Source organism: Mugil cephalus, chromosome 15, assembly GCF_022458985.1.
Source record: "Mugil cephalus isolate CIBA_MC_2020 chromosome 15, CIBA_Mcephalus_1.1, whole genome shotgun sequence".
Classification (NCBI taxonomy): Eukaryota; Metazoa; Chordata; class Actinopteri; order Mugiliformes; family Mugilidae; genus Mugil; species Mugil cephalus.
Window position 1 is genome coordinate 17,691,869 of NC_061784.1, and position 26,888 is coordinate 17,718,756.

The 26,888-nt window shown below is 40.9% G+C and overlaps 2 protein-coding genes across 4 annotated transcripts; both read left to right on the top strand.

The window, feature by feature from the left end:
* The first annotated feature begins 48 nt into the window (after positions 1-48).
* On the top strand, positions 49-6,792 carry LOC125021159 (solute carrier family 35 member F2-like). Its single transcript, XM_047607084.1, has 9 exons — positions 49-178; positions 762-867; positions 1,287-1,459; positions 1,779-1,906; positions 2,061-2,220; positions 3,290-3,446; positions 4,440-4,492; positions 4,689-4,843; positions 6,183-6,792. The coding sequence occupies exons 2-9, from the start codon at positions 779-781 to the stop codon at positions 6,384-6,386; spliced, it is 1,119 nt and encodes a 372-aa protein (XP_047463040.1). The 5' UTR covers positions 49-178; positions 762-778; the 3' UTR covers positions 6,387-6,792.
* A 987-nt stretch (positions 6,793-7,779) lies between these two features.
* Positions 7,780-26,384, top strand: elmod1 (ELMO/CED-12 domain containing 1). Of its 3 annotated transcripts, XM_047606967.1 has the most exons (13): positions 7,781-7,952; positions 8,067-8,157; positions 8,366-8,437; positions 13,852-13,997; positions 14,230-14,258; positions 14,381-14,478; positions 14,709-14,838; positions 16,986-17,119; positions 17,209-17,277; positions 18,329-18,349; positions 19,996-20,046; positions 20,654-20,787; positions 21,921-26,384. In XM_047606967.1, exons 3-13 carry the CDS (start codon positions 8,421-8,423, stop codon positions 22,094-22,096), a joined length of 1,005 nt encoding a protein of 334 aa, XP_047462923.1. In that variant the 5' UTR covers positions 7,781-7,952; positions 8,067-8,157; positions 8,366-8,420; the 3' UTR covers positions 22,097-26,384. The 3 variants fall into 3 exon arrangements, with proteins under 3 accessions (XP_047462924.1, XP_047462923.1, XP_047462925.1); XM_047606968.1 differs by lacking the exon at positions 8,067-8,157 and having other exon boundaries at positions 7,780-7,952; XM_047606969.1 differs by lacking the exon at positions 18,329-18,349 and having other exon boundaries at positions 7,782-7,952.
* Positions 26,385-26,888: the final 504 nt, after the last annotated feature.

The window sequence follows — 26,888 nt, forward strand, 5'->3', positions numbered from 1 at the left end:
AAACTGAGTTTCAGCCAATCAGAGGGCAGAATGCTGCCTACGTAGCACGACGTAGCTCCTCCCTCTAGTGTATCCAGTCAATGGTACCTCCGCGTGGACGCTGAGTCAAGGAACATGGTCGTTCGTCGCCGCTGGAAAATGTCTAAACATCTATCATGATATGACCTTACAGCCAAACGTATGTATAGACATTTATTTACATTTATTTTAAAATGTAGACTTTGATGTTTTCGAATGTAGCTGTTGGTATTTTAAGGAAGTTATGCCCGGATGAATGACGCTGTCACTGGCGCTTAGAGCCAATGCGTAGAGCAAGTCACACCGAGCTCCTTTAAAAAAAGTGACAGGTTAACATTAATGTTGTTATTGCCGACAATTTTTACCTGCTGACATGTGAGCGCTTTGATATTAGTAATAATTAGAGGCTGTATTAAAATTCGGCATACATCTGCAGTATGTATGGCTCATCATGTTTGCTTGTTAGTTCTAAATTTACAAATGTCTCAAATGAACACATATTCCAAGACCGGTTCATCTACCTTCGTGTATTATAGATGTACTTTGAAAACTAGAAACTAGTCAGAGTGGGTTGGGATTTATATTTTGTCATTTTGGTGGGTAATACGGTGAGGCATATTACATTCCTTTGAGGATTTCGTGCCATGTTCTGCATGGATAGTCAGATGAAGCTAACTTTAAAAGACACTAATTCTCGTATTCCCTCGTGGTTATTATCTTTCTTATTCCCCCCGTCTTTCTAGGATTAGACCTCAAAGAGATGGAGGAGCCGGTGGAGGACCGACTGTGTGGGAAAGTGAGGATTGCATGTGGTTTCTACAGTTACAACCTAAGGGACGTCTTCACATGGTGAGCACAAGAACATAAGCGTGTGGTTTTGTCAACTTGCTGTATGTTTAATATTTGCTCTGTAGAACTGGGCCAGCAGTGTATTTCAAAACCAAATTAGACATATAAAGAGTGACATATTTGTTATTTTTTATGTTTTCATGTTCAAATGGCATATTATTTATGGTTTGTTGATTGTGTCTTGGAGGGTGAAGAATGAAAAAGATACGTAATGTCCTGTCATATTATTAATATTTACTGTTTTTTGCCAATTTATTTTTCCAAGTAAAACTGCAAGAAAAGAAATTTAAACACAACAGCGTTTTTTATTCACTGATGTCATGCTCTCTCTTCCCTCACAGCAACTTAACCTTGATAGAATCAACAGGGAGGACTTTTTTTTAATATTTTGACTCACAAAGCTGTCCCTGACTCCCCAGGCGTCTCTTGAAGACCATAGTCATGGGCCAGGTCCTGTCCCTGCTGATCTGCGGGACGGCGGTCAGCTGTCAGTACCTGGCCGATGCCCACGTGGAGACGCCCATGCTGCAGAGCTTCCTCAACTACGCCTTGCTGCTGCTAACGTACACCACAGTCCTCGTCACCCGCAAAGGTCAGTTCCTCAGAAAACTTATTTTCTAAATGCTAAATGACATTTTTAAAATGATCGGATTGATTGGTATCGCCCATCCGGCTTCAACCGAGCTCGATCTTTTGTAGTTATTCAGCTTAGGTCTGCCATAAACTTAAACCATATCCCTGTAGTGTCACAACCTTTTCTTCCTCGGCAAGCTTATTAATATCCAGCATTAGAAACGGGAAAATATATATATGTTAGAATACAGAATATTCTGTGAAGATTGTGAATGATTAGACATGTTCAGTTTTTTGAAGTACTTTTCTCCTATAATTATGTGAAATTATAATTACAGGTGACAGGAACATTGTGCAGATTTTAAAAAGCAGGTGGTGGAAGTACTTGGTGATGGGTCTGGCAGATGTGGAGGCGAACTACGCCGTAGTGAAGGCCTACCAGTTCACCACGCTGACGAGTATACAGGTAGGAGAACACGTCATGATCCATACGTGGAGAGCATTGTACATGTCACGTTAACGCTCCCATAATAGGATCAACATGATTTATTCTTGACCTCTTTGTTGTAGCTCATTTGTCCAGCGTAACATCCGTCTTCATCTTTCTGTCCGCGTTCCAGCTGCTGGACTGCTTTGTGATCCCGGTGCTGATGCTGCTGTCCTGGTTCTTCCTGAAGACCCGCTACAAGCTGGTCCACTTCGTAGCCGTGGGGGTTTGCTTGCTGGGTGTAGGGGCCATGGTAGGAGCCGACATTCTGGCTGGAAGAGACCAGGGATCAGGTTAAGGACGCTTTGAATCGTTTCATTACCGCCTGTTTTCAATGTTAAACTTAGCCGTAGTACAAAGCGCTGATCTTTAAGCAGCATTGTGTTACATTGGGGCTGGATATCATTTAAAAACCAGAACACTTAAAACAATACCAATACCAGCTGAGTACTTAATTCAATACTAATTTTTGGAGTTGATGTTTCAGTTGTTGAAATATCACCACTGGTCTCCATTCAGAAGATTTTTACACAAATGCAACACAAATTACAAATTACAATGAAATTACTGATTTTTTTTATTGAATAACTGCACAAACCTGTAAAACAAAGTATTATTTGGGCTGTGTAATTTTCAGCATCACAACCATGAACCAAAATTCTCTAACATGATGAAGCACCTCATCCAACACATCAGTCCTCCACATTTTCTAGTTGATAACTGGGTAAAACTTAGCAAGCAAGTTAGCATTAGCGCACAAATCTGCCTACTACAGCATGACAAAAACGATTAACTTAACAATAAATGTTTTAACACACACACGGATGAGTAGAGTAGCCTTGTAGTCGCATGTTATGCTTGTAGTTGTACCAGCAGACCTCATAGACATGTAGCACAGCCGTACTTTTGAGCGTTTTGGTGGCGTGTCATAAAGCCAAATCCACCACAGACTCGGCATGAAGAGCCCTGCAAGTTTTGCTGCGAGCGAAACCATAGAAACTGTCATTTTTTTTCTAGATCTGGCGGCAAAAAGAGCCGATTGCATTAATCGTTTGACAGGTGCAGTTTCGATACTGCTCGGTGAGGCTAGTTTTGCTCCATACCTAAAAGATGTTGAGTCCTGATACCCAGTTAGACTTATGGTATTTATAGTGTGTCAGGAAAATGTTTATAAAAGTTGCTGTATATTATCATATGGTATCCACTTTTTTAAGTTGTCATGCGCAACTACAGTGAGAATAAAATGATGTGCAGTTGCCCTTTATAAGATTTCTTGTTCTTTAATCTCTTGTTACTGACAGATTTTCGCCTCTCAGCTAAATTAAATTATTATGAACTCGTCTGAACTGTTCCTCTGTGCAGCCAGTGATGTGATGCTGGGCGACGGCCTGGTCCTGCTCAGCGCCGTCCTCTACGCCGTGTCCAATGTGTGTCAGGAGCACACGGTGAAGAACTTGAGCCGGGTTGAATTCCTGGGCACGATGGGCCTCTTTGGGACTCTCATCAGCGGCATACAGCTGTAAGTCGGGATCACTTTCTGTTTTTATAGTTTGGTTGCGTGATGCTGTGACCCGGATACCAGACGCTTAAAACAGAATAAGAAAACAAAGGAAACGGGGGCAAAAAAGATCAGTTCTTATGTTATTTAAGTGATGATAAAAGCTGTTTTTGAGTTTCTCTGTGACTCAACAGCCATGACACATCAAGCCGGCAGTTTTTTTTTTCTGTTTTCAAGTGTCAGTGGACCTACTTTATTTATTTATTTCTTTTTATCAGCGTGTCCTGCTCTGCTGGCGCTAGTCTGATCCCTGTTGGCAGCTCCTCTTCTTCTTCCTTTTAAATCATGAACACAGACTGCTGCCCCTGGCCTGTACGAGGATTTATTTCCTCTCACACATCAATTTCAGAACACATCCACCAGCTTTCCATCGGCGCGTCGCCAGTTGCTCTGTGATGAGAGTTTGATGCATCAACCTTAATTTTGCCAGCGTCTTTGACATCTCGCCGAATATTGCTTTGTTTTATGCATTTGTGCGACTGCTTGGGAGGCGCAACAAGATTATTCCACAGTACAATAGTTGCTGCTTTTTTTTTTAATTTATATCCTGGCAAAAATATTAAATTAAAGAATCGGGTCAAATCCTACGTCTGTTAAAACTTGACTCAACTTTTTACCAAAATAAAAGCAAAAGTTTCAGGGAAACATAAAGTATGTGTACCCACAAACAACACAGCAGGGAAGAAAACTAATGTCATTACAAACTAAACTAAACTAAATCAAGTGACCATGTCACTTTGTAATAAATTGTGCATCTGAAGTGATCACAACACGCTCTAACATTTTTTTTTTAACCATTTGCGCCAAAACTACATATTTAACTTTACAGCCACGTAATTTTTAGCCGCTTCAAAAGAAATAAACTAAATACTTACTTTTTTTGGCTCAATTTATCGCTGTAATGTCTTAATTTATTTGCTCATCGTTCAACCTTTGTGCTTCTCGTCATTGCAGTGCTGTCCTGGAAACTCGTGCAGTAGCAGAGATAAAGTGGGATTTTCGAATTTGTAAGTTAACATTAATAATACCAGTGTTTCATATACATATACACATATACACTACCAGTCAAACGTTTGGACACGGTTTCTCATTGAATTGAATGAGAAGGTCTGTGTTTATTTAGTGTATATTTAGACACAGCTACTGAAGCCTCATTGATTATGATATGGCCCCTCACTGTCATCCCTTCGTCGTGTCCTGCAGCCATGCTGTTTGCGGTCTACGCCCTGTGCATGTACGCTCTGTACAGCTTCATGCCTGTGGTGGTGCAGATGACCAGCGCTACTGCAGTCAACCTCTCCCTGCTCACCGCTGACCTCTTCAGCCTCTTCTGCGGCCTCTTCCTCTTCCGCTACAAGGTGAGTGGCTTCCGACAGTTGTAAGGCTGGGTACTGAGAACCAGATCCCATTTTTATGCATTACACCTGGATTCTACGGCGTAGGCATTATCGATTCCTCTAAACCATAGGTCTTCCACAGGGGGGTCCACAGCCCCTAGGGGTTCTGCAGAGGTACTGCAGGGGGTCGCAAAAACTTTGGTTGATTAGACATTTTTTATACTTTTTTAAAGTTTCCCCCACAAATTTAAATACACATTAACATGAATCCAACATATTTTAGTGAAGGGATAAATTTAGGCAGAAGATGTTATCTTTCAGTCAGCACTCATTCAGTGATACAGGATCCGTCTCAGCAGAGCACAGTTTCACACAGAGCGCCACAGTAGCCGAGACCTGTCAATCTAAGCCTCCTGTACACAGTAGGCCCCGCCCCTATCGCTGCTGAGCCAATCACGAGGCCGCATATTACACGCCGACTCATGTCAGGTTTCCCACAACTGTCTGAGAGCCTATTCAGTCCCCAGGTGAGGCTACGCTGCAATGTTAGTGAGGAGAAGCTAAAAGTGCAGCTGCTTACATGAATATTTGTATATGTGTATTATTTGAAAGCTTAATATTGAATGCATAATGATAATAATAATATATATTTATGAAAAAAACTATAGGACAAGTTTAATTTAGAACACATATAGTAGGTAGGGGGTCCGTGCTAAATCTCTCCATCAGTTTGAGGGTCCTTGGCCTGAAAAACATTGACGACCCCTGATATAAACGTCCCTTCCGCTCTTTTTTTTTCTCCTGTTTCTGTATCGTACGCCATGATGTTATACTCAGTGGCTGCGAGGAACAAACTATCACTGTCTGCCATAGTCTCAAAGCCAATCAGAAATCATCCAAAACGTGAAAGTGGAAAATCGAGCTCATCGAGGTGAAACTTTTCTTAAGGGATTTTTTAGTTGTGTCAGTGTTGCTACCACATCTGGGTAAATTAGCATATTTTCCTAACATTTTGTCTTATCTAGAGATATCATGATGAAGGTTTTTTGCCCCCCAGATCCAACACTAACCTTTTAATATTCAGCCGATCCAAATGCCAACCAATCTCGAATAAACAACACGTTCTCCTCTGGAGATTCAGCAAACCGCCACTAAAACAGGGACCTGGTTTTAGCTTATGTCAGCCCACCAGTCTCATCTATTTATTTAAAACTGATCATATTGATAAAATACAGTCATCCTCCAGTCCTAGAAACTTGCGTATCATTATTAGTGACCTGCTCTGGTTTCCCGATCTTTTAACATTGAGGCCGATCCGATCACCCTGACGTGCGACTAACGCCTCTGACCTGCGTCTCAGTTCTCAGCCCTGTACATCGTCTCGTTTGTCGTCATCACCGCGGGCTTCATCCTGTTCAACGCCGTCCCGACGTACCAGGCTTTACCCGAAGACCCCGTCGAAGAGTCAGCTGATCGCGCGGCCGAGGGCCCCTCAGACTACCTACTGGCCGCAGACAGAGACCCTCAGAGGACGGAGATGCTCACGGCCGTCGCCGCGCTATGACTCAAGTTGTTACTTTTACACCGTTACAGAACTCCTTTTATATTTTCAGTTTCAAGAAACGTTTTCATTCTTTTTCATTCCTGTTAACCTGCGTGACTGAAACTTTTTACAAACAGATATTTATTGTTCCAAACTGACTCCTTTTTTTTTTTTAAATCAATGTATTTCCATGTTTGACAAAACGCAGGAGAGATGCTGTTTTAGTATCCACTCAATCATGTGGTTGTATTTAATTTGACAAATCAACAAAGTGATACTTTATTCTTCGCGGCCTGTGGTGCTGATAGAGTTTACAGTTACAGATTTCATGCTCATGTCATTTGCTCTGGTGTGTTGCCAAATGGAACGAATGTTGCATGCAGCGGGAGTTTTACTTTTTTATGAATAAATTCATTTTTATATTGTCCTCAGTCATTTCTCTCTCACACTTTAACGTAGTTATTTTGAAAACTGCTCGTCCTGTTGAACATGAGAAGCTGGGGGTCTGTCCAGTCTGTTAAGAAACATTCGTTCACCTGATCTGAATGTGTTTGGAGCTCCTGAGAAAACCCACAGCTGCATTAGATGGTTCACCATGTGTGTTTCTTCAACTTGAAACCTGAAAGCATTGAGTCAAATCAGACGAATTGCATTTAGAAATTAGAGACGAATGTTTTGGACCTGATATACGTCCTGTATAAAATCTGTGGGGGATCCGAAGGTGGGTCGTGCACGAGAAAGGAAAGTTTTGTAGAGACGAGCAGGAAAATGGCAACTACAGAACACAGGATAAGACACTTGCTACATTGCTTCCTTACTTACTTTGTTCCTATAGCTTTCTTCCTAGTTTGCTTGCTCCCTAGCTTCATTGCATGCTTTCTTTTTTCCTAGCTTCCTCCCTTGGTTGCTTGCTTATAGCTTGCTTTCTTCATTCGTTTTTTCGTTTGTTTTTTACTTTATAGCTTCATCGCTTGCCTCTGAGCTTCCTTTCTTGCTTCTTTCGTCCTTCATTGCTTGCTTGCTCCCTAGCTTTCCCGTTGGGCTCCTTTCTTCCTTTTTTCCTTTCTTCATTCCTTGCTTGTTTGCTTTCTAGCTTCCTTTCTTGTTGCCTTCCTAGCTTGTTTGATAGCTTTTCTGATGTCCTCAAAAAAGCTTTAACATTTTGTAATAGGTAGGTAGGTAGGTAGGTTTGTATTAAACATACAAATACAAAAATAAATAAATAAAAAATACATATAGAAACATTACAGGTCACAGTTCATGTCACTGACATTTAACCAATAATAGAAGACCTTTCCTGTCTGGAGGATCTGGGAAATTCATGAAATGAAATGGACACTATTACTCAGCTAGTAAGTCTAGTTCTGAAACCTGGTGTGAATAAAAAGTGAAACCAGTGAGTGAGACTGCGGCTCTGGTGGAGGTTTGACCCTGTGTGCGCTCTGCACTGCGCCGCTGTAGCTTTCAGACTGAACGAGCCTCGGTCGGTGACTGTCATCATGGAGGAGAAGCAGACGACTGTAGCCGAGTGAAGAGGAAGAGGACGAAAAAAAAAGAAGGGGGGGCATTTAATTATTCCAAAAAACGGTAAGAGATAAAGGGGCAGCGCTGCGTCGATTTTACTGCATGCACGGCCAAGATTGTCCGCGGTGTTTTGCAGCCTCAGATTATTCAGAGTATGTGCTTTGGTTTGCTAATCAGACTGAAGACGGTCGAGCAGTGGTCGACTGGTTTCGCTGGATTGTGCGTCTCTTGAATAAGGAAATACGCGTCCACTCGTGCTCTATACCAGGTTTGTGTTTCTAGGTTATTATTATTTTTATTTTTTATTTTTTTTTAGCCCAAACAGGAAGAGCGGGGATCAGACTGTGTGCAGCGGAAAGACGCAGATTTCCATGCGCGTTAATTCCTCAGCACCGCGGACAGCTCCGGAGCCGCGGGCCGCAACGCGACCGAGCAGGAGCCCCCGAAAATAACGCGACCGTCTCTCCTGTTTGCAGGTGATCGCTCAACCGAATCGGCGAGGGAGACACCTTAGAGGTGACAGCGGCCAAGATGAAGCATTTTCTCAGGTGAGGAGAGTCTCCATCTTTAAGATTTCCTCCCCCCGCCGCCTCCTTCCTTTTCCTCCGTTTGTCCTCCATCTGCTTCTGTTCCCACCAAACACCCTTATTCCTCCCAGTCCTCCCATTTAAGCTCTTCTCCATCGATTATGATATTGTGTGTCCTGTAAGTGGCTGTTGTGGTGTGAATGCGTCGCTTAGTGAAGGGGCCTCTTAATTATGGAGCACATGTACACCGAGGGCTCTCTAGAGAAGGGGGGTTTCTATTAATAGCCCCCCTCCCGTACCTGCTGCTACATGCGTGTATTTATATGTATTTTAATATCATGATCAAGCTTATGATGAATATTATAAATGCTGATGTCCACCAACTCAAAGTAGAGCTCTCAAGGCATCACACACAACACAAGAAATAAGGATTTAGAGGTTTAAATAGTGGATTATAGTGCAACACATAAATGTGTAGTGCTTAAAAAAGACAAAATATACAGATTTGGTCATACATTTGCGCACCCTAGTATGAATTGTCAAATGTTAATCATATAAATATGTTGAGATAAAGCCATTTGTTCCCACAATAACTGAAATAGCTCAAGAGGATTTAAATCTATTATTATTTGACACAAATTAGTGTCAATATTTAAATAGTTAATGGGTTTATATCGTTACCGGATACTGAGACATAAAAGACATCAAGAGATAGGATAGGATAGGATTTAAAAAGAGAAAAGATACAGTTCTGCTCATATGTTTACATACCTTGGCATAATTTTTATACTATTAACTGTGAAAATATCAATCGATCAGGTAAAAACGTTCTTTAATTTGGTGTCCGTGGTCAGAAGATTCATTTATTTATCACAAAGTAGGTGATGTAACTCAAAAGGATTAACACACACATACCTGTGATGTATTTGGTTTAAGTGAGTGTCCATATATAAATAGTTAATAGTTTCTGATACTGACTCTTCTGAATAAAACATATGAACAAAACAGGATTTAAAAGAATGAAATAATGCATTGTGGACTGGAGTCACAGGGAAAGCAAAATCTAAAGAAAAAAAACATTAAAGAAAATATAAAGATTTGAAAATCAAATTCAAACTCACAAAGAATTAAGGTCTGAGTTGATACCAAGTCATATCCAAGCAGAACTTTTCAGCCTCGACTGCCAGGAAAACTAATTAGACAGCAAAGAAATAAAAAGATCCAGGCTCCTGTACAACGTGGCTGTTTTATGATGCTACGTAAGGAGGAAAAACATACAGAGGTAGACGAATGTCAACGTCAATATCAGTTTAGTTAAAAAGAACATTTAGGAACAATGAATGTTGACCGGAGCTGTCAATAAATAAAACCTATAGACACAGAGTTAACAGAAAAACAAAGGCAATAAACGAAGAGGAGCAAAGGTAGTAAATTAAGACACAACAAAAAGAACAGCTCTCAGATGGAATTAAATGCCAAAGAATTAAAATAAGTTTTAAGAAAGGATTTAAAAACAGGCAGTGCCTCAGCTAGCTGGCTAAAATGCAGACAAAGTGTTCCAAGAAATACAGCATACGCCTTTTGACACTCGTTTTAAGGATTTAGTTTCATGTATGTGCCACATAAATAAAAACCGTATAGCAGACTATGTTAGAGGTCTTGAATATTCGTGACATAGCAGCAGATCGGACGTGTTTTTAGCCACAAACAATTAAGTAGCTTACATCGATCAGCCGGAGAAGTGAATAACACTGATAGTCTTGTTAAGATGTAATATTAAACCCGGATCCTGGGATTTATTTGGATGTTACTTTGGTACATACTTGATGAAGAACATCTATCACAATTTTTCCATTTTTCCTGCTTCTAACGTCATCTTTGAAGTCAAAGTGTTCACTTGCTGCCTGATATATCCCACCCACTGACAGAAGCCATGATAGCCAGATAATAACTTGATCGGTGGTAAGGACCACTCGGTTATAATGTTATGGCTGATCGGTGTATAAACTAACAGCAGTCATTTAAAACAGAACATCTGCATATCCTCAACATTAACGACAGTCATTAAAATAATCACTTATTCCAGTCGTTAAACTTTAAACGTCTTTTTCCAGACGCATTGTTTTGCTCAGTTTGTCACACATCAGACTACATTTCCCATAAATCCCAGTTCGTCTCCTCCTTTTTATTTTCATTTGATGTTTTACTCCCTCTTTTTTTTTTGTGCTAACGCCTTAAAAGAGTTAAGCTTCATCAACTTTTAATGAGCAGTGGAGACGTTGCCAATGCTTCTCCAGCGGAGACTGCGTTTGTTTACAGCAATTATACTAAAAGAATGTGGTAATGGTTTAGTGATGTAAAAATGATTCATGTAGCTCCTTTAATGGTTCTGCCGGATCCGAGCGTTTACCGGTGATTTAGTGCCGCAGTTACAGTTGAGGGAAACAAAGTGAGGTCAATAACAGAGCAGCAGAAGTGGAGAAAGCCTCTGTGTTTCCTGTGTCGTATCGATCAAGCTCCAAAAACACACAGTCCTAATTCACCTTCACTCTTTATAGTTTGCATGTTTGATTTCGAGTCCAGGGCATTTAGTTTGTTTGTTAAAGCATATTTACTATATTTTTAACGGAGCTGTCATCAACAATAAATGGTGGCTTCTTACCTACACACAAATCAAGGTGATACAAGAGTAGAGATGTAACTAACTGGGTAGCTTTATACATTAAATAAATCTTAATCATTGAAGTCTGAAATACTGTTTATGCTTGACTTGATGTAACCAGATTTGGACGAACAAATTTGACTACATGGTGCTCAGGTGGCATTTATGACAGCGTCGCTTTTGTTCTTTTATCCATCACCCCACATATGATGGTGATGATACGGACAGAACATTAGAAAGAGACCGATGAAGACCTCTGACATATACTGAGCTGTAACATTTTGAAGAAGGTAAAAGGTAAAAATGCATTTTCCATTTAGTAAATACACAAAGGAAAATATATGATTATCCTCTTGAAACTCGAGCTTTTATTTAGTCTGTATTTTTAATTTCTTGGAACTAAGACATATAAAAACTAAGCATCATCTTTGAACAAGAAGTTTTTGAAAAATGAAAAAAAAAACATGTCCTCATATATGGACACTGGGATTATTTTATTATTTATATTATTTATAAACCACCCAATGTGTGAGAAAATATAAAACTGTTTATTTTAATACCTGAACATGGCTGAGCAAAGACAGAATTATGAACAATGAAGTCCCAGCGTCCTCAAATGAGTACTCGCAAATTAGCAAAGTTGTAGCTTGCTGTTATTGATAAAATTTGCTATCAAACTAGACATGTTAATAAGCACAAATACATGTTTTAACCTTTGCTACCACTAGATGACAGACTCAAGCGTCCATGTATGAGGACAGCAGGTTTAAATGAAGCTCAATAAGCTGCAATAAAACCTAAAACTTAATGTCCCCATATGAGGACGTGTGGTCTCAGAAGGTTATTGTTACAGGTCTGTTGTGCAAAAAGGAATATCATTTGTGGAAGTAACTTACTGATTTGATTGATTATGAAACATTGGGGAAAAAATGAAAAATCTCCAGTATAATATCCTAGAAGGTAATTTGTTCATTGTTGAAGCGTAATCAGTTCCCAGTGGTGCGACTCCAGACCAACTTTACAACACACACACACACACACACACACACACAAGTCTAGGCAGAGAAGGTGGTCGGGCTTCTGCACTAGTTCATGACATTAATATGTGTCATTTATGTTTCTCAGATCACAATTATTGCATATTATGGAATAAAACAAATCTTATTTTACCTTATTTTAACTAAACCTTAACTAAATAAATATCAAATACAAGTTTTGATCCAAAATATACACAAGAAAAGTCAGATTTATCCAACAGACATAGACTTTAAGGAACAATTCCTTATAAAACTTTTTAGTTTGAAGTATTTAAAGAAACCTCAGGCTTCAGGATATTCGTCCAGACAGACATGGTGATTGGTCTTGCATGTGCAAGTGAAAACAACTTTAAAGATTTACCGGCTACTCGATCTGCCAAAATAAAATGATTTGTCAACCGGTTAATATGAATTTGAGATAAAATTGGTTTCTACATCATAAGGTAGTTAAACTGCAGCCTCATAATGCAACTTAAACCTACAGAAAGCATATTTTGTTTACTTGACAGAGACTTTCTCTTAAATGACACTGTCCTTTAGTGCCTTAACTCTAAATAAAGACACATTCAAAATATTATTTTCCTAGAAAAAACATAAAAAAGGTCAGAGTACGAATAGCTTTTCTTTCAAGGTGCATACAGAGAGGCGGTTAAGAGCCCAATTTGATTATGTTCTCTTGTCTCACACTTGGATTTCTGCAGATTATCTCGATTAAATGAGTGTTATGAAGAAGGGCGAACTAAAATAGTTTCATTAAAACTGTGACCTCAGGCTCTGTTACGTTTTCTTCGCGACCTCGGCGATCAGTGTTCTCGAGGCCTTTAAAATGAATTCGCACAGAGCAGATGGCAGGTTTGATGTTTTATTAAACCTGTAACAGTTTTGGCTGCGGTGTCACCTCCGAATCCTCGTCCTCTGAAGGTTTGAGCTGTTTAACATGCCGGCATCATGCGCAGGCCCCACAAAGACGAATTAATGCGCTTAGCTTCTTCATGTTTACACAGAAGATGATGTAGTGCTCTGATCCGTCAGCGTCTAAAGGATTTGTTTCTCCCGGGAAAGGTTGTAAACTATCCCTGCATGCAAACAAAGAAAGTGGATCTGCGTGTGTGTGGCTCAAAGATGGAGGGTTTGTCCAGGTTATTCAACATGCAGGCGCATTTTCACTGTGATGATACACGGAAAAAGAACATTTGATAGGAAAAGCGTTGACTGCAGGGGGAAGCAAGCGTACGCTGGTTTTAGCCAGTTTCTTAATGGGTCACTCTGCATTTCCCAAGACATATTCTTCCTCGGTGTCACCTGCAAAAATAGCACAGTTTGATCTGCTGTGCGTGAAGCATAATCCCCTCACTTCCTTCTCTTTATATCCTCATCCTTGCTTCCTTGCTGTATTTTCTTTCTCAGTCTCTTTGTTCAGGTGCTTCCTTCTCTTGTGATTATAAAGACCTCCAACATACTAAGCCAGAAACCTTTGAATAAGCAAAAATGCATTTTACATGTCGTGGAAACATATTAGTGATTATTTTCCAACTGATTTGATTATTAAATTCATCAAACATCTGAAATCTTATTCTCGACCATGTAAAACCAATTAAAGAAGCAAACTGTCACATTAGCCAACGTGTGTTTACATAGAGATACAGCATGTACGTCACCAAATTTACCTTCAACCTCGTTATTTTCTTTTACACTTGTAATAATATCCGCGTTTTAATCCGTTCTTCTCTCTCCAGCGTTCTGACCCAGTTCTTCGTGTTCCTCTACTGCAAATGTCTGTGGCGGGGCCTGAAGTTCGTCGCCAGGAAGTTCACGGGGCGCTGTGAGCTGCAGCGGATCTGCTACAACAACAAGCACGGAGCACGCAGGACCCTCAAGATAGGTGGGCCTGCTAGGAGCGCCGCCGCCGCTACGAATTTTAAATTATTCCTGCTTTGCACCGTCAGACGCCTTCAGAATTTAAATCTGTTTAAGTCTATTTGCATATTTATATTAGTATTTTGGGGTTTTTTTTGGTTGAATATCTTACACACTGTAAATGTTGTATTATCCCTCGAAGCTACTGATTTTCATGCTGTGCAGCTGTCTCACTCTTTGCCGCCATTTTGTTCCAGAGTCGTCTCTGCGGTACTCCAAGAACGAGGTACGGGTGCCCGAGTCTGTCGTTATGTTGGAAGATAATGAAGCAGCGTTTCTGCCCTCAGCCTCTTACCACATGTTACAACTTCGCTCTTCTTCTCTCTGCCTCCCCGCCCTCCTCTCTAGCTGCTGCAGTCCGCCCTCAGCGTCCATCCTGACAAAGTGGAGAAAACCATCGACAACATCATGGCCCTGAAGAAAATTAACCCTGACACCAACCCACAGTGAGACACTGCACTGCAGATCACATCTATTACTTCTCTTAGGGCGCCGTGGTAAATCGGAGGTTGCTAAAGGATGCTTCAGGCCCCTGTGATTAGCTAAAGATGTGGCCGTGGACGGCGGTTAAATAACTTCTGCATTAACAGCTATGCTTCCACATTTCACTTCATTAGCAGATTTATATATATATATATATAAACAAACTATACTTCCTGTACCCGTGTGTCCCCAGGCTGGGCATCTCTCTACAGGCCAGCCTGCTGCAGATTGTGGGCTACAGGAGCCTGGTGGCCGAGGTGGAGAAGCTACGCAGGGAGTCGTACGACTGTGAAAACCCCGATCACGAGGACATGCTGATGAAGGTATATGTGTCTGCAGTGAATATATGTCTTTCAACATGGGTAATCATTTCTGTCCGTAGTGAATCTGAGAGGAATGATCTACAAAATTCCCCCTTTCATCACTTTACGCTGCCTGTTTCAACAGCTCTGTCATACATTCAAGATATGTGGCCATAAATTAAAAGAAAAGCAGAGATGCTTTTTGTTCTGTGTCTGCAGACTGTAAGGTTTAAGATCCTGTGACATGCGTTGACTTGGACCTAAACTGATACAGATGCACATCAGAGCTAAACGTTTAACGAGTATGAAATTGACAGATGGCAGAGGAGTCGTGAGGCAAGAGAGTGTTGGGGGTTGTTTCCGAAAAACTGGACTTGTCGAGTTTCTTGAAGACATTTCATCCAAATAGGAGGTTTTAAATAGGAACAGGAATAGGTATTTGTTGCCAATCGGAAACTACGACTAGTGTCTGTTAACAACCACATACTTACTTGTAGTTGGAGAAATCTGTTTTGATTCTGTTTTCCTCAGTCTAGAGGTAGCTTTTCTAATTTGACATGGATGACTTCCTTTGCTCTTCATCTTAACGAGTGGTGTCAAACTCATTCTAGTTCAGAGGCCACATTTCACCCAATTTGATCTCAAGTGAGGCTGGACCAGTTACATAAACCTGTAAATAAACAGCAACTCCAGATGCCTTAGTTTAAGTGCAAAGAAGAACGCCATGGAAATGTCTATATTTAATGAACAATCTTTTTATTAAACATTTTATGAAGAACCTGAAATCTCTAAGGAAAGTTTGTGGATCTCAGTGTCATGTTACATCCACAGCTGTCACTAAAACAGTAGGACCCCTAGTGGAAAAATTGGGAATAGCAGAAATTGCAGTCAACGTCGTTCATGTCAGTTTCACACTTTGAAAATTCATCCCGCAGGTCAGACTGGACCCTCTGGTGTGCTGGTTTTGGCTCGCGGGCCGTGTATTTGACACCTCCGATCTAAACCACCTGTCTCTTCTGGCTAAAATGAGGTTGTCCTCGAAGGAGTGTTCTTTGTCCTTTAGGTGTAGGTTGGACCCCTGAATCCTGTGAGGGGGTATGCGTGTGACGTCACAGCAAGTGAAGTCTCCATGGTTACGGCCACTAATTGGCAACAAGTGACAGTTGAACATGGAGAGTAGCAGCATTAGTTTGACTTATAGGCTTTAATAGTGTCTAAATTGTAAAATTAATTATAAAAAAAAAGGGCGACGAACCATTTTGCGATTTACTGAACCAACAGATTTGAAAAGCAGTGAGATATATTTTTACAGATGTCTCCGACTGCCAAAGAAAATATTAGTAAATGGATTCGCTGCATTAGAAGAAACAACTGGACTCCAGCCACAGAAACCTGGTGTTGTGGTTCACATTTAGTGTCAGGTAATATTAATTTATGCTGTATTTTTTTGATTAGGTCATACGTTAAGTTACTTCCTAAATTACGTCCTGGAGGGCTGTCGGATAAGTCGATGTTGTTATAGTTACAGCCAACAGGAACTATTTCAGTTCCAACAATAAGTAATGATAAAATAATATACGTAATATTTGTGATCACTCCTTTTAATCCTACAGTACTGTATGGTTACTACTTTACTTCTCAGTAAAGCTGTTAGCGTTAGCATCTTTTATTTAGCTACATTTAGCATAATGAAACGACCTAAAACTAACTCAACCTGAGGCTAGTCGATTTTTCCAAATCCACGCTAGTCCCTATGAATCATTGTCGAGACAAATTGTCCTTAAATTGATCTGATAATCCACATTTGTCCCGGTTTCGCTGTATTTACTGATACATTTTACTGTCTCCTCGCCGCCATTGCTCGCTACTCATGGTGGCCTCATGCGTAAGTGACGTCAGCGCGCATCCTCCGTACTTTGTTTTCGCCAGGATTCAGCCTCACTACACTGGACAATATTGTTTTGTTTTGTTTTTTTATTTTGTTTTGTTTGCCTGGGTGTTATAATCAAAGTGTATAATCAAACATGAACGTGAATTTTTCTTGATTACTGTAAATGATAAAAACGTCATTGGAACACTGAGATAATTCATGTTAGAGTTTTTCTTGTTTCCTCCAATCGAGAAGGGCCAGCAAGTTCACTAAATGTGTGTTTGTGTGTGTTTTGTAGCTGTGGAAGGAGCTGCGTCCTGACACGCCTCTCACCGGCCGCATCTCTAGACAGTGGTGTGAGATCGGTTTCCAGGGCAGCGACCCCAAGACTGATTTCAGGGGCATGGGCCTGCTGGGTCTGCACAACCTGCTGTGAGTTCTTAGTCTGGAAAACACAGATCATCATCCAAATAATTTAAATCAGAAATCTAGTGGTAATTAAATATCTCGCCTTTCCACAGGTATTTTGCGGAACACGACAAGGCCACGGCTCTGCAGATGCTCCACGACTCTCTGCAGCCAAAGCACAAGTACGTTCATGTCACCATTATAGGTCACAATAAAGGAATACACCAAGTGTTTTGCATCAAACTTGTTAGAAAATTAGATTATCAAAGGTATTAAAGCTTATTGGTAGATCATAATATGAGTATTGTCGATGGTTCATGGAAGCAGTAAAAATAACTGTAAAAAAATAGCTAAAGGTCCAATTTATTCATTCATAAGAAAATGGCAATATACATTATAGTATAATGCATGCATTGGAGATAAATGCCGAATAGATCTGTTCAAACACAGATAGAAATGTAGGAATGAATCAGGAATCGGTTAACACAAAAGTTGCAGTTCCTCAAATGGCCACTAGAGATTGCAAGAGACAGTCAACCCCCATAGACCTCTATGCTAAAATGTCCTAATTATCCCCGAGGTTCCAGGGATCAAATTTAAAGAGTATTTTAGCCTTTTTAAGTTCAGTATTTTGTTTTTTTCTTGTCTTGTTTTTGGGCTCCCTTAAAAAATAAGGGAGAAAAAAGACTCGAATAAACTGATGATATGTTACTTTCCCTGCACTGAACCGCTACACTGTGAAGTTAAAGTTAATCAGACGTTGGTGGAGACCAAAACAGCGATAAAAGTGAATGACTACTGCATTTACATTTCTCAACTGTTCAGAAACATGGCTCCAAAGATAAAGGACAATATTGTGCTCTTTATCTTCTGCGTGCGTAAAACAGGAAAGACATCATCGTTATTAGGTGTTAAATATTACTGATGACCCTTCAGAACAACCAAATAAATAAAGACAGCCCTAAAAATCTCATCCACATCTCTGCACCCATCTCACTCTGCTTGATTATATTCACTCTTACAGCTTGATTTCGTGCACTGCCTCATCTTTTATTGACTGCTGCTGCTGCTGCTGGTATTGTTTGTCATCGGCATCCCGGCGAAACCGTCTCATTTCTCAAATTCTTTTCTTTTTTATTTGTTTCTTTCTCCTTCACCTCCATCTCTGCCCATGCCTTCCTCTCTCTGTGTCTGTCTGTCTGTCTGTCTGTCTGGCTGTCACGTGCACTGTAGGAGCACACACAGAACGCCAAGGTACTCACTCTCTCATTCACTTGCTGTTTTGCTGCATTCACAGCCTTTGGGTTGACGTTTCATTCACGCATTTAAAGCTGCGCTGAGCATGATTTTTATTCCAGCTGTATGATCAGCTTAAACTGAAGTATATGGCTTAAACAGAAGAACCCTCAGTCACATGAATATATGTTCCTGGTTTAAATGTTTGTGATAATTTTTTGTCTGCGCTAGTCGATTTGGGGGCATGTTTAATCTGTTACAAAACAGTCTGATCTGATTGGCTGACCAGCGTAGAAAAACCGGAGCGCGAGAAGAGAAACTCAAGTGGTGCAAGTTAAAAGACAAAAAAAAAAAACACTGAAACCTTGTTTACATTTTCATCTTCATCCGAACATTCAGATATTTCAGGGGTTGTCAAGCTCATTTAGGTTCAGGGGCCACGTGCAGCCAAATGTGACCTTCAAGTGAGGTCAAACCACTAACATATTAACATGATAACATATAAATGACATACATTATAATTTTTTACTTATATTTAGCAAACTAGTCCGGGTTCAAGTCCGACTCAGGCCTTTCTGGGTGGAGTTTGCATGTTCTCCCTGTGTCTGCGTGGGTTTTCTCCAGGTACTCTGGTTTCTTCCCGCCCTCCAAAGACATGCTCGTTAAGTTAATTGGTGATTCTTAATTGCCCGTAGGTGCGAACAGTTGTTTTGAGACTGGCATCCAGGGTGTACCCTGCAACAGCTGGGATAGGCTCCAGCAACCCGGGTAGTAGAAGATAAGATGAGATTTAAAAAACTATTCTTTTATAAAACATTTTTATGAACAGCCTGAATTTTCTTACGAAACTAGTGTTCTTTCAGCTCATTGCTGCCATCTACTGTTTAGCTCTGGGTGTCAGTGTCATGTTATGGCCACAACTCTGACTATAGACAGCATAAATATGACAGAACAGCTCCCCCTGGTGACTGCCTGCAGTATAGGTCATAAGCTCCACCTCCTCCATGTTAGTGGGTGGGACTTGGGTCAAATTTAAAATGATTGTTTCGATAATACTGCTGCATATTCAGGTGTCCATTTTTCTGAGAAGGTTCGTTTTAGTTAGTTATTCCACGCTATAGAAACAGGATGTTATATCATGATGATTACCAGTTGCTATACCAAGATTTCTCTGCAACTGGAGGAGATAGAGCACAGCACAGCGTTAATTAAACGAAAATGTGAGTGAGTCTGGAGGAAGTGAGGGTGGGCTAAACTTTGGACCATAGTGCACTGGTTCAAAATTCAAGAATGCGTATCCCTGGGAAAATAGCATCAGTTTGGCAAATGCAATTAAGTGGGGACGAGTTTGTCATTTTCACACTTGTGTTGGACACCCCTGTCCTGGAATAAAAAAGTTATAAACCAACTGATCAACATGATTCAAGGGAGGCCAGCTTTGGTGGTTTAGAAATCTTTAGAAAATATTGCAAAATCAACTAAAACCGTGAGCTAAATAGAATTTTACATCCGTATAACGCTCAAATTATTTACTTCATTGGTACTGTACTTGATAGAACAGGGGTAAAATGAAACCCTTTAGTGAGATATGACCCTAACTGTTGTGTTTCTGCCACATTACCCAGCCCATGCGTGTTCATAACTCGAGTGTGTGTCCTTCACAGTGAGGTAAACAAGCCCGAATGGGAACAGAAGAACCTTGATAAAGCTATCGGGTAAGTCTCTGCGCATGTGCCGTATGTAGACATTCATTGTGTGGAGGAGGGTGAAACTGGGCCACTGGAGCTGTGTGAGATTTGGCCTCGATACGAGCTAGTTTCGCCGCGTGTTGATGTGCATGCGGGCTCTGCTGGATTTCAAAGGGAAATAAGCTTGATGTGTTTCTCATCTGCTGCACTGAGATTCCTTGACTGACCACTGAGTCCACGCTCCTACAAAATCCCAGACTTAGTGCAAGTGCACCTGTAAGGATTGATGCTGGTTTGAAGGCACAGGGCAGTAACTCCAAATATTGTTCGCTCACTTTGCATTTTGTAAATTTATATTTTTGAAAGCATTCATAGTTTGCGGCATTTTCCCCCACACCTGCCTAAAACTTTTGCACAGTCCTGTATTTCAGTTTCTCTGATTTTAAGCTGTTATGTGATCTTTGCTTTCTAAATAATTGAGCCTTTGAATGCTAAGACTCGTGTGGATTGCTTTGCCGTTCGTTAAGGGCTGTTGCTACACACCTCTCCTCTGGGTAAACCAGTTTAATGAACAAACAGTTTCTTATATAATTACCCTCAATAATTTTTTTTTGTTGTTATCGCCTTCCTCCAGTTATTCTTTTGCCATCGTGGGCATCAACATCACAGACTTGGCCTTCTCTCTGCTGGAGAGCGGAGCGCTGAAGACCCACCTGTACAACGTGGCCCCAGAGATGCCCAGCCTGCTGCACTTCCAGCAGACCTTCTGTGAGTTCACTTAGATATTACATCTTTTATTTTCCAAATAAGCTACTGTATAAGCTGCTAATGCAATAAATTTGTTCATCAAAGACTGTTTCCTTATAATCTCCATAATTCTAAATCAGAACGCAGCCCCTATTTAAATGTTGTAATCTTATTGTCTCTAAAGTGCTCATGAGTAGTTTTATAATTTGAATGCAGCCTGAAAGCTCCACCACTTGTCACGACCCGGCTCGAGCGTCACAACATGACACGTTGCGGAGCTACAAAAATAAGGGTTGATTTCATTAAAAAGAAAAACAAAAAGGCGACAGGTGAGACGTGGTGGAGCCTCTGCAGCTGAAAAGTGGTCTTAGGCCACAACAAGGACCTTTAGTCAAACTTCTCAGGTGTGGCCGGTTCAGGTAATTAAACACAAACCTTTTAGCCTTTTTGGCCCCTTGTTTTTGGTTCTTTAGCCATCGGTGAAGAATATCTGATGTGACATCTGTAAATTAAATTAACAACATAAACATCAACACATGGAAGCATAGCTGCTAGAGACCTCTAGACCTCTAGCAGCTGAAACCCAAAACACAGCTACAAATGAAACGCTGATGTCGATGTGGCATAATTAGATGCAGTTTAGGCGCCAACAAGTGGCCAAAATAGTAAGAGCAGCAACAAATTTGAAGCACAACACTGACATACTGTATTCTCCAAGTCAAATCTGATTTGGTAACTTTGTCTGTTAATAATGATAATAATAATAATAATAATAATAATAAGCAGAAGAAGAAGAACAATAATAATTATCTTTGTTAAGCACTTTGATACGATTTTAAGTATCTTTTAATAAAACACACTTAAGGAAAACAACTTAAAGCAATAAAACATACTTAAAATGTAAATTAAACCAATGAAAGGTTGTCTGATAACAATAACTTTTAAATAGAAATTTAATTTTTTATCTTTTTGGTTCTTTTCAGGTTGGTGTATCGGTTTATTATCCTTATTTTTTTTCTTATTTCTAGCCCACTGAAGTTAAACTTTTAACAATTTGATACTAAAATGCAGCTAGGAGATAATTCTTCCCATACGGTACGTGACCTCTTTCACACACAGTTACAGTAACAGTTCAAACTTTTTCTCCCTGGCAGGTTACCTGATGCAGGAATTCCACCGCTTCTGGATCGAGGAGGATCCCAGCGACATCATGGAGTTCAACCGGGTCCGCTCCAAGTTCCACCGGAGGATCCTGCGGCAGCTGAAGAACCCGGACATGGCCCTGTGCCCCCACTTCTCCGCCTCCGACCTCCACCTGGTCAACCTCTAAACACAACCCTGTCCCGTGACCCCCCCCCCCCCCCTCCCTCACCACCACCACCACCACCACCAACCACCACCACCTCCACTGACCCCCTTCATAATCCCACAGAGGTCTCCCCTCCACTGGATGTCTGGTAGGCCAGTCACACTCAAACAAATGTCTCCTCAAGCTGCCGGACACATCTGGGGGAGGCTTCTCTGCTCGACTCGTCCCAGCTGACGTCACGTCGCGTCACTGCCAACAGCTCACTGCACACACAGGACACTGAATCCGACCTCTAAAACCAGAAAACGTAACATCGTAGGGGGCTTTTTTGTTCTGTTTTTTGTCGAGCGCCCCCACAACGTGAAGCAGCTTAATGTCCCCCACAAATTAAGAAAACACACACACACACACATTTTTGCACTGCCTCTTAACGCCCTCACTGCAGCGTCAGACCACCAGCATCAGAGACGACCATAGCGATTGTAGCTGTGCATGAGGAGGCTGCAACGAAGCGTCACACACATCGTTACTTTAACGTCAATGATTCACGATTGTATCACAGCCGTTACGCCTCAGTTGGGAACCGTTTTTCCTCACTTTAATTAAAAAAACCAAATTTGCTTTCTCAGCCAAAAATCACTCCCAAACACGGCGATCGTCTGTTCAGAACATCTCACCGAGACCTGAGTTCAGTTTTGTATTGAAATTAAGACAGATATATAAAATATATAAATTATGATGATGCTGCTGATTCACTTATAGGGCCACTTCACCTTCTAACTTTGTCTGTATAAGCAAACTGCCGCAGATTGTAATGTAATTTTTTTTATTATTATTATTATTGTCAAAATGTTATTAGCACCTAAGACTTCTCCTTGCCAAAATATTCAATGTGGAGAACATGAACAATCACAGCAGCAGTTTGCTTCTCATAAGCTCAGATTTAAGTTTTGTAAAACCTGCTAAATGAAAAAAAAACAAAAAAACATGTATGGCATATGGCAGCACTTCTCCCAATTTGGATACGTAAAAATCTAAATATTCTTCTCTTTCTTCATGCACATTAGGACATTTTTTTTACGGGTTAGGGTTTGCCTTTGATTTGTCCCCCGTGCAGAGACTTTGTTACGAATGTTTCTCACACGCTCACATTTCTGATTGTTTGATTTAAATTCGTCGAATGTGACACTGTGTCCACCGTCGTATCAGCCAAAGCAATAATTTACATTCACTCCACCGCACGTTTCTTTAAATGAGTTTATCTTTGCGCCATGCGTGCCTAAGTGTTTGTTTTTCTTTCTGACTCGGAGCTGGAATGCTAATCAGTCCAGAGCTGCTGCATTAATTATAGGTAAAATATCACCGCATTAACTTTGAGGCATTAGTGAAATTGCTGTAAACAAATGTCCCCTCGACTGTGGCAGCCGCTGCGCTGCGTTTTTACGACGCTGGGATTTGGAGAGACGTTAAATGAGGACTTGCTCCATTGACAAAGAATCTGTGACTGTCCCATAAACTGAGGAGAGCTGACGGTGAGAGAAGATGGAGGCGTTGACCGGCCACTCAATGCACCTGCTGCAGAGCTCTCACTGTCACACTAAGCAAAACTGAAACTTAGATTTACTGTGGAAAGCTTGCATATATATATATTTATTTATTTTACCAGGGAAATGTGATTCAACTATTTTATGTTAGACAGGACCAGTGGAAACAACACTGACTAAGAGACTAATCGTCTTGTTTGAGGTCATGTAAGAACTGAAAAAAAAAAAACAATAAACCACTTGGATGATTGGCAAAAACGTCTCCAAGAACATTCAGACAAGTCCAGGTGTCTTATGTAAACCTTTCAGACACTATCAGTACATGTATTATTATTATTTATATTTTATAGTACAGAGAATTGAGCACATAATCCCCTGAAGCTCAGTATCAGGCAAACCAATGAGATTTGGGTGATGTACCAGAGGAGCAGGACGTCTCTTGTCTTGTTTGTCGACTCATGGACAGAGCACATTTTGTGACCATGGAAATGCTCATCATACACTTGACTCAATGTTGACGCTTATGCCAAATTTTGGGGAATTATCTCAAGGCTTTCCTGAGGTATCAGAAGAAAAGGGGGTGGGCGTACAGACACACAGATGACGTGCCTTCTGGTCACAGCTCTTTCTGGTGTGAAGTTTTTGTGAAGCTTTCACTTCTTTTTTTTTGTGAGTCTTGTCACATGTAAGCTCCCGTCTTCTGTTGAACTACTTCAGTTGACAACCCTACTTTCATTAAGGGTGTAGTCTTGTCTTTGGAGCTAGAGATAGTCAGGTTGTTTGGCGCAGCAGCAGTTGATGATGGCTCTGCTTCCACACGGGGTAATAAAGACGAAGGTCCCTTCATGGCCAACGTCACAGTGACGTCACAGCGTTAGCTGGAGGCAAAACAGAGGGAAGCTGGAGGCAAACACTGTCACTGTCAACCACGACAACAACAAATGTCATCTTGCTGTATTTTTAGGGGCCAAAATTGAAAAAGCAAAAACACTAACTAAGTTTTGTCGCATACCAGTTGTAAACGACTTTGGTTGAACACAATTAAAAGGAAGGATTGGACTGAGACAATCGCCAACAACTGTCTGCAGCGCACACTTGATATCAGGTCAGATTAATATCTAATAGATCATTGGTTTCAGCCTGGATAACGTTATGGTTTAGACTAAATTGTGACTGAAATTACGTTAAGTTAATCAGTATTTGGAGGATTCTTGTTACATGCTAATGTCAATCCTAACCGCTAGCAAACACAAGGATATAAGTTCTGTGTTTCATGGGTGTCCAAGCAGAAGTTGCATTTACTACGTTACCCTCCACAGTGGCTCTTCTTGTAATATCTTTGTTGGAGAGGCTTCACTTGATAAAGACAGACCAGACTTCGTCCCCTCCGTGTCCTCCTTTGGTCAAATAGTCCATCCAGTGAGTGAGAGTGTAGGGGTCAGTGAATATATACCCATCAGACAGAGTCACCTCTTAAAATAAGACTCACGGCCTCGGGGAGTGAGTGTATTTGTATTATCTAAAATACTGTGTTTTCCTCATCCATTCCAGCCAAAACAGTCTGTTGAAATATGCCAACTGGTGTTTACAAGTTAGAATGTTTTGCCTCCAGTTAAGCCCCGCCCCTCAAAAAACATCACACTGTTTACAACCCGTGTGGGGGGTCTATTGACCAGTTGATTTATGCTCCATCGCTCACTTATGGTCATGAACTTTGGGTGGGGACTGAAATAATGCAATCAGGAGTAAACTCCATTTGAGGTGGTTCAGGAATCTGCTAAAGAATCCGCCTGGGAGCTTTCCCTTGAAGGTTTGCCAAGAACCTGGGGTAGAGCTAGAATTTGTTGGGGAGAGAACACATACTGTCTGGCCTTTTGAACGCCTTGGGATCCCTATTGAGGAGCCTGAATATGTTGCTAGGGAGAGGACTGTGTGAAACGCCACAATTAGTCTGTCGCCACTGCAACCTGACTTCAGATAAATGGATAAAAATGGGTGCATGGACGGGTAGATGGAGGAGTGTTGCCTCTTACGAGTCACATAAATGTCGCCCTTAAAGACGGAGAGTTGTGTAACCTGCAGTCCATTGTCTCTGGAGCAGCTGTCTGGTTGTTATGTCAGCTCTGAGTCACGCATTTTAGTTTCCATTGAATGATAAAAGCCCACATGTGACACGCGTGGTCTTTTTCACACATCAGCGTTGCTTCTCTCTCGCTGCATTTAACATTCATTCACATTCACACGCGCTCTGACGGAACCACAAAACTGGAAATGTACAATAAAAAGCGTTCTTTTACTGCCATGCCTGCACTGTTGATTGTGTTTGAACAGTATTTAATACCTTTGTTCCTTTGAGGTGAATGTCGAAGCTTTTTGTCAGTATTACGCAGCTGTTTACTTCAGTGAATGTCAGTGCTGGTTTCATTTGCTGCTTGCATTTTGCTTTGCTTTACTATGGTCAGCTTTGCACTATTGTAAAAAAAATAAATAAATAAAAATGCCGTTTCATTTTACGATAATTAATCAGCAAATTGTGGTGTTAGGGACAACGTGTCCCGCGATACTGTAGATGAAGTTAGGCACACGCCGCTGTACATTCTGCTTTAAAAGCCGCCTATAAGACCTCGATCTGCATGATATTCTCACGGTCACTGCTCTGGCATTCTGTATTCTTAAGTAAAGTACTTCTAGATATTGTAACGGTGTGTTTCATTTGTCTGTGTTGTACTTTTTGAGACCACAATAAAAACTAAATGTCGGTTAAATTTTTTGTCAAATGCTTTTTCTTTTTTTCGGTTGATATACGTTAGAAAGGACATCAAACACAGCATTTTGCAGTTAATGTCAAAAATAAAAATTAGAGGTCTGATTTAATCTGTTTAGCTGGTCCTCGTTTCATGGATGTATTATTACATGCTTTTTTTCACAGGGTTCAGTACCTTTTCTAAATTAGCATGTCTGTATAAAACAGCCAGAGTGAGGAAATGGATAAGTCAAAAGTATAAATGAAGTTCTTTGAATGAAGAGCACACCTTAATTGATGCGAGGAAGATTATCAGTAGACGGGACGTGAGGGAAATTGAGGGACGACCGGGGTCGAAGGAAGCGACGAGAAAGGGCTGAAGGGAAGTGAGAAGAGATGAGAATGGTCGAAGGGAAGCTGTGGCTTGTTGTTCCCCTGGGCCCTGTAATAAAAGAGGGAAGTGGAAGAAAATGAGAAAGGGAGATGCTGGGGCTCTGACAACCAAGACTCCTCTGGGATCCTGTGA

Bases quoted from the DNA above. Each gene is read 5' to 3' on its own strand.
- elmod1 (XM_047606968.1), top strand. The intron at 14,259-14,380 runs GTACGGGTGCCC...CCTCCTCTCTAG, and splicing joins TGCGGTACTCCAAGAACGAG to CTGCTGCAGTCCGCCCTCAG. The intron at 18,350-19,995 runs GTACTCACTCTC...TGTCCTTCACAG, and splicing joins AGCACACACAGAACGCCAAG to TGAGGTAAACAAGCCCGAAT.
- LOC125021159 (XM_047607084.1), top strand. From the start codon at position 779: ATGGAGGAGCCGGTGGAGGACCGACTGTGTGGGAAAGTGAGGATTGCA. The intron at 868-1,286 runs GTGAGCACAAGA...CTGACTCCCCAG, and splicing joins CTAAGGGACGTCTTCACATG to GCGTCTCTTGAAGACCATAG. The intron at 4,844-6,182 runs GTGAGTGGCTTC...CCTGCGTCTCAG, and splicing joins TCTTCCTCTTCCGCTACAAG to TTCTCAGCCCTGTACATCGT.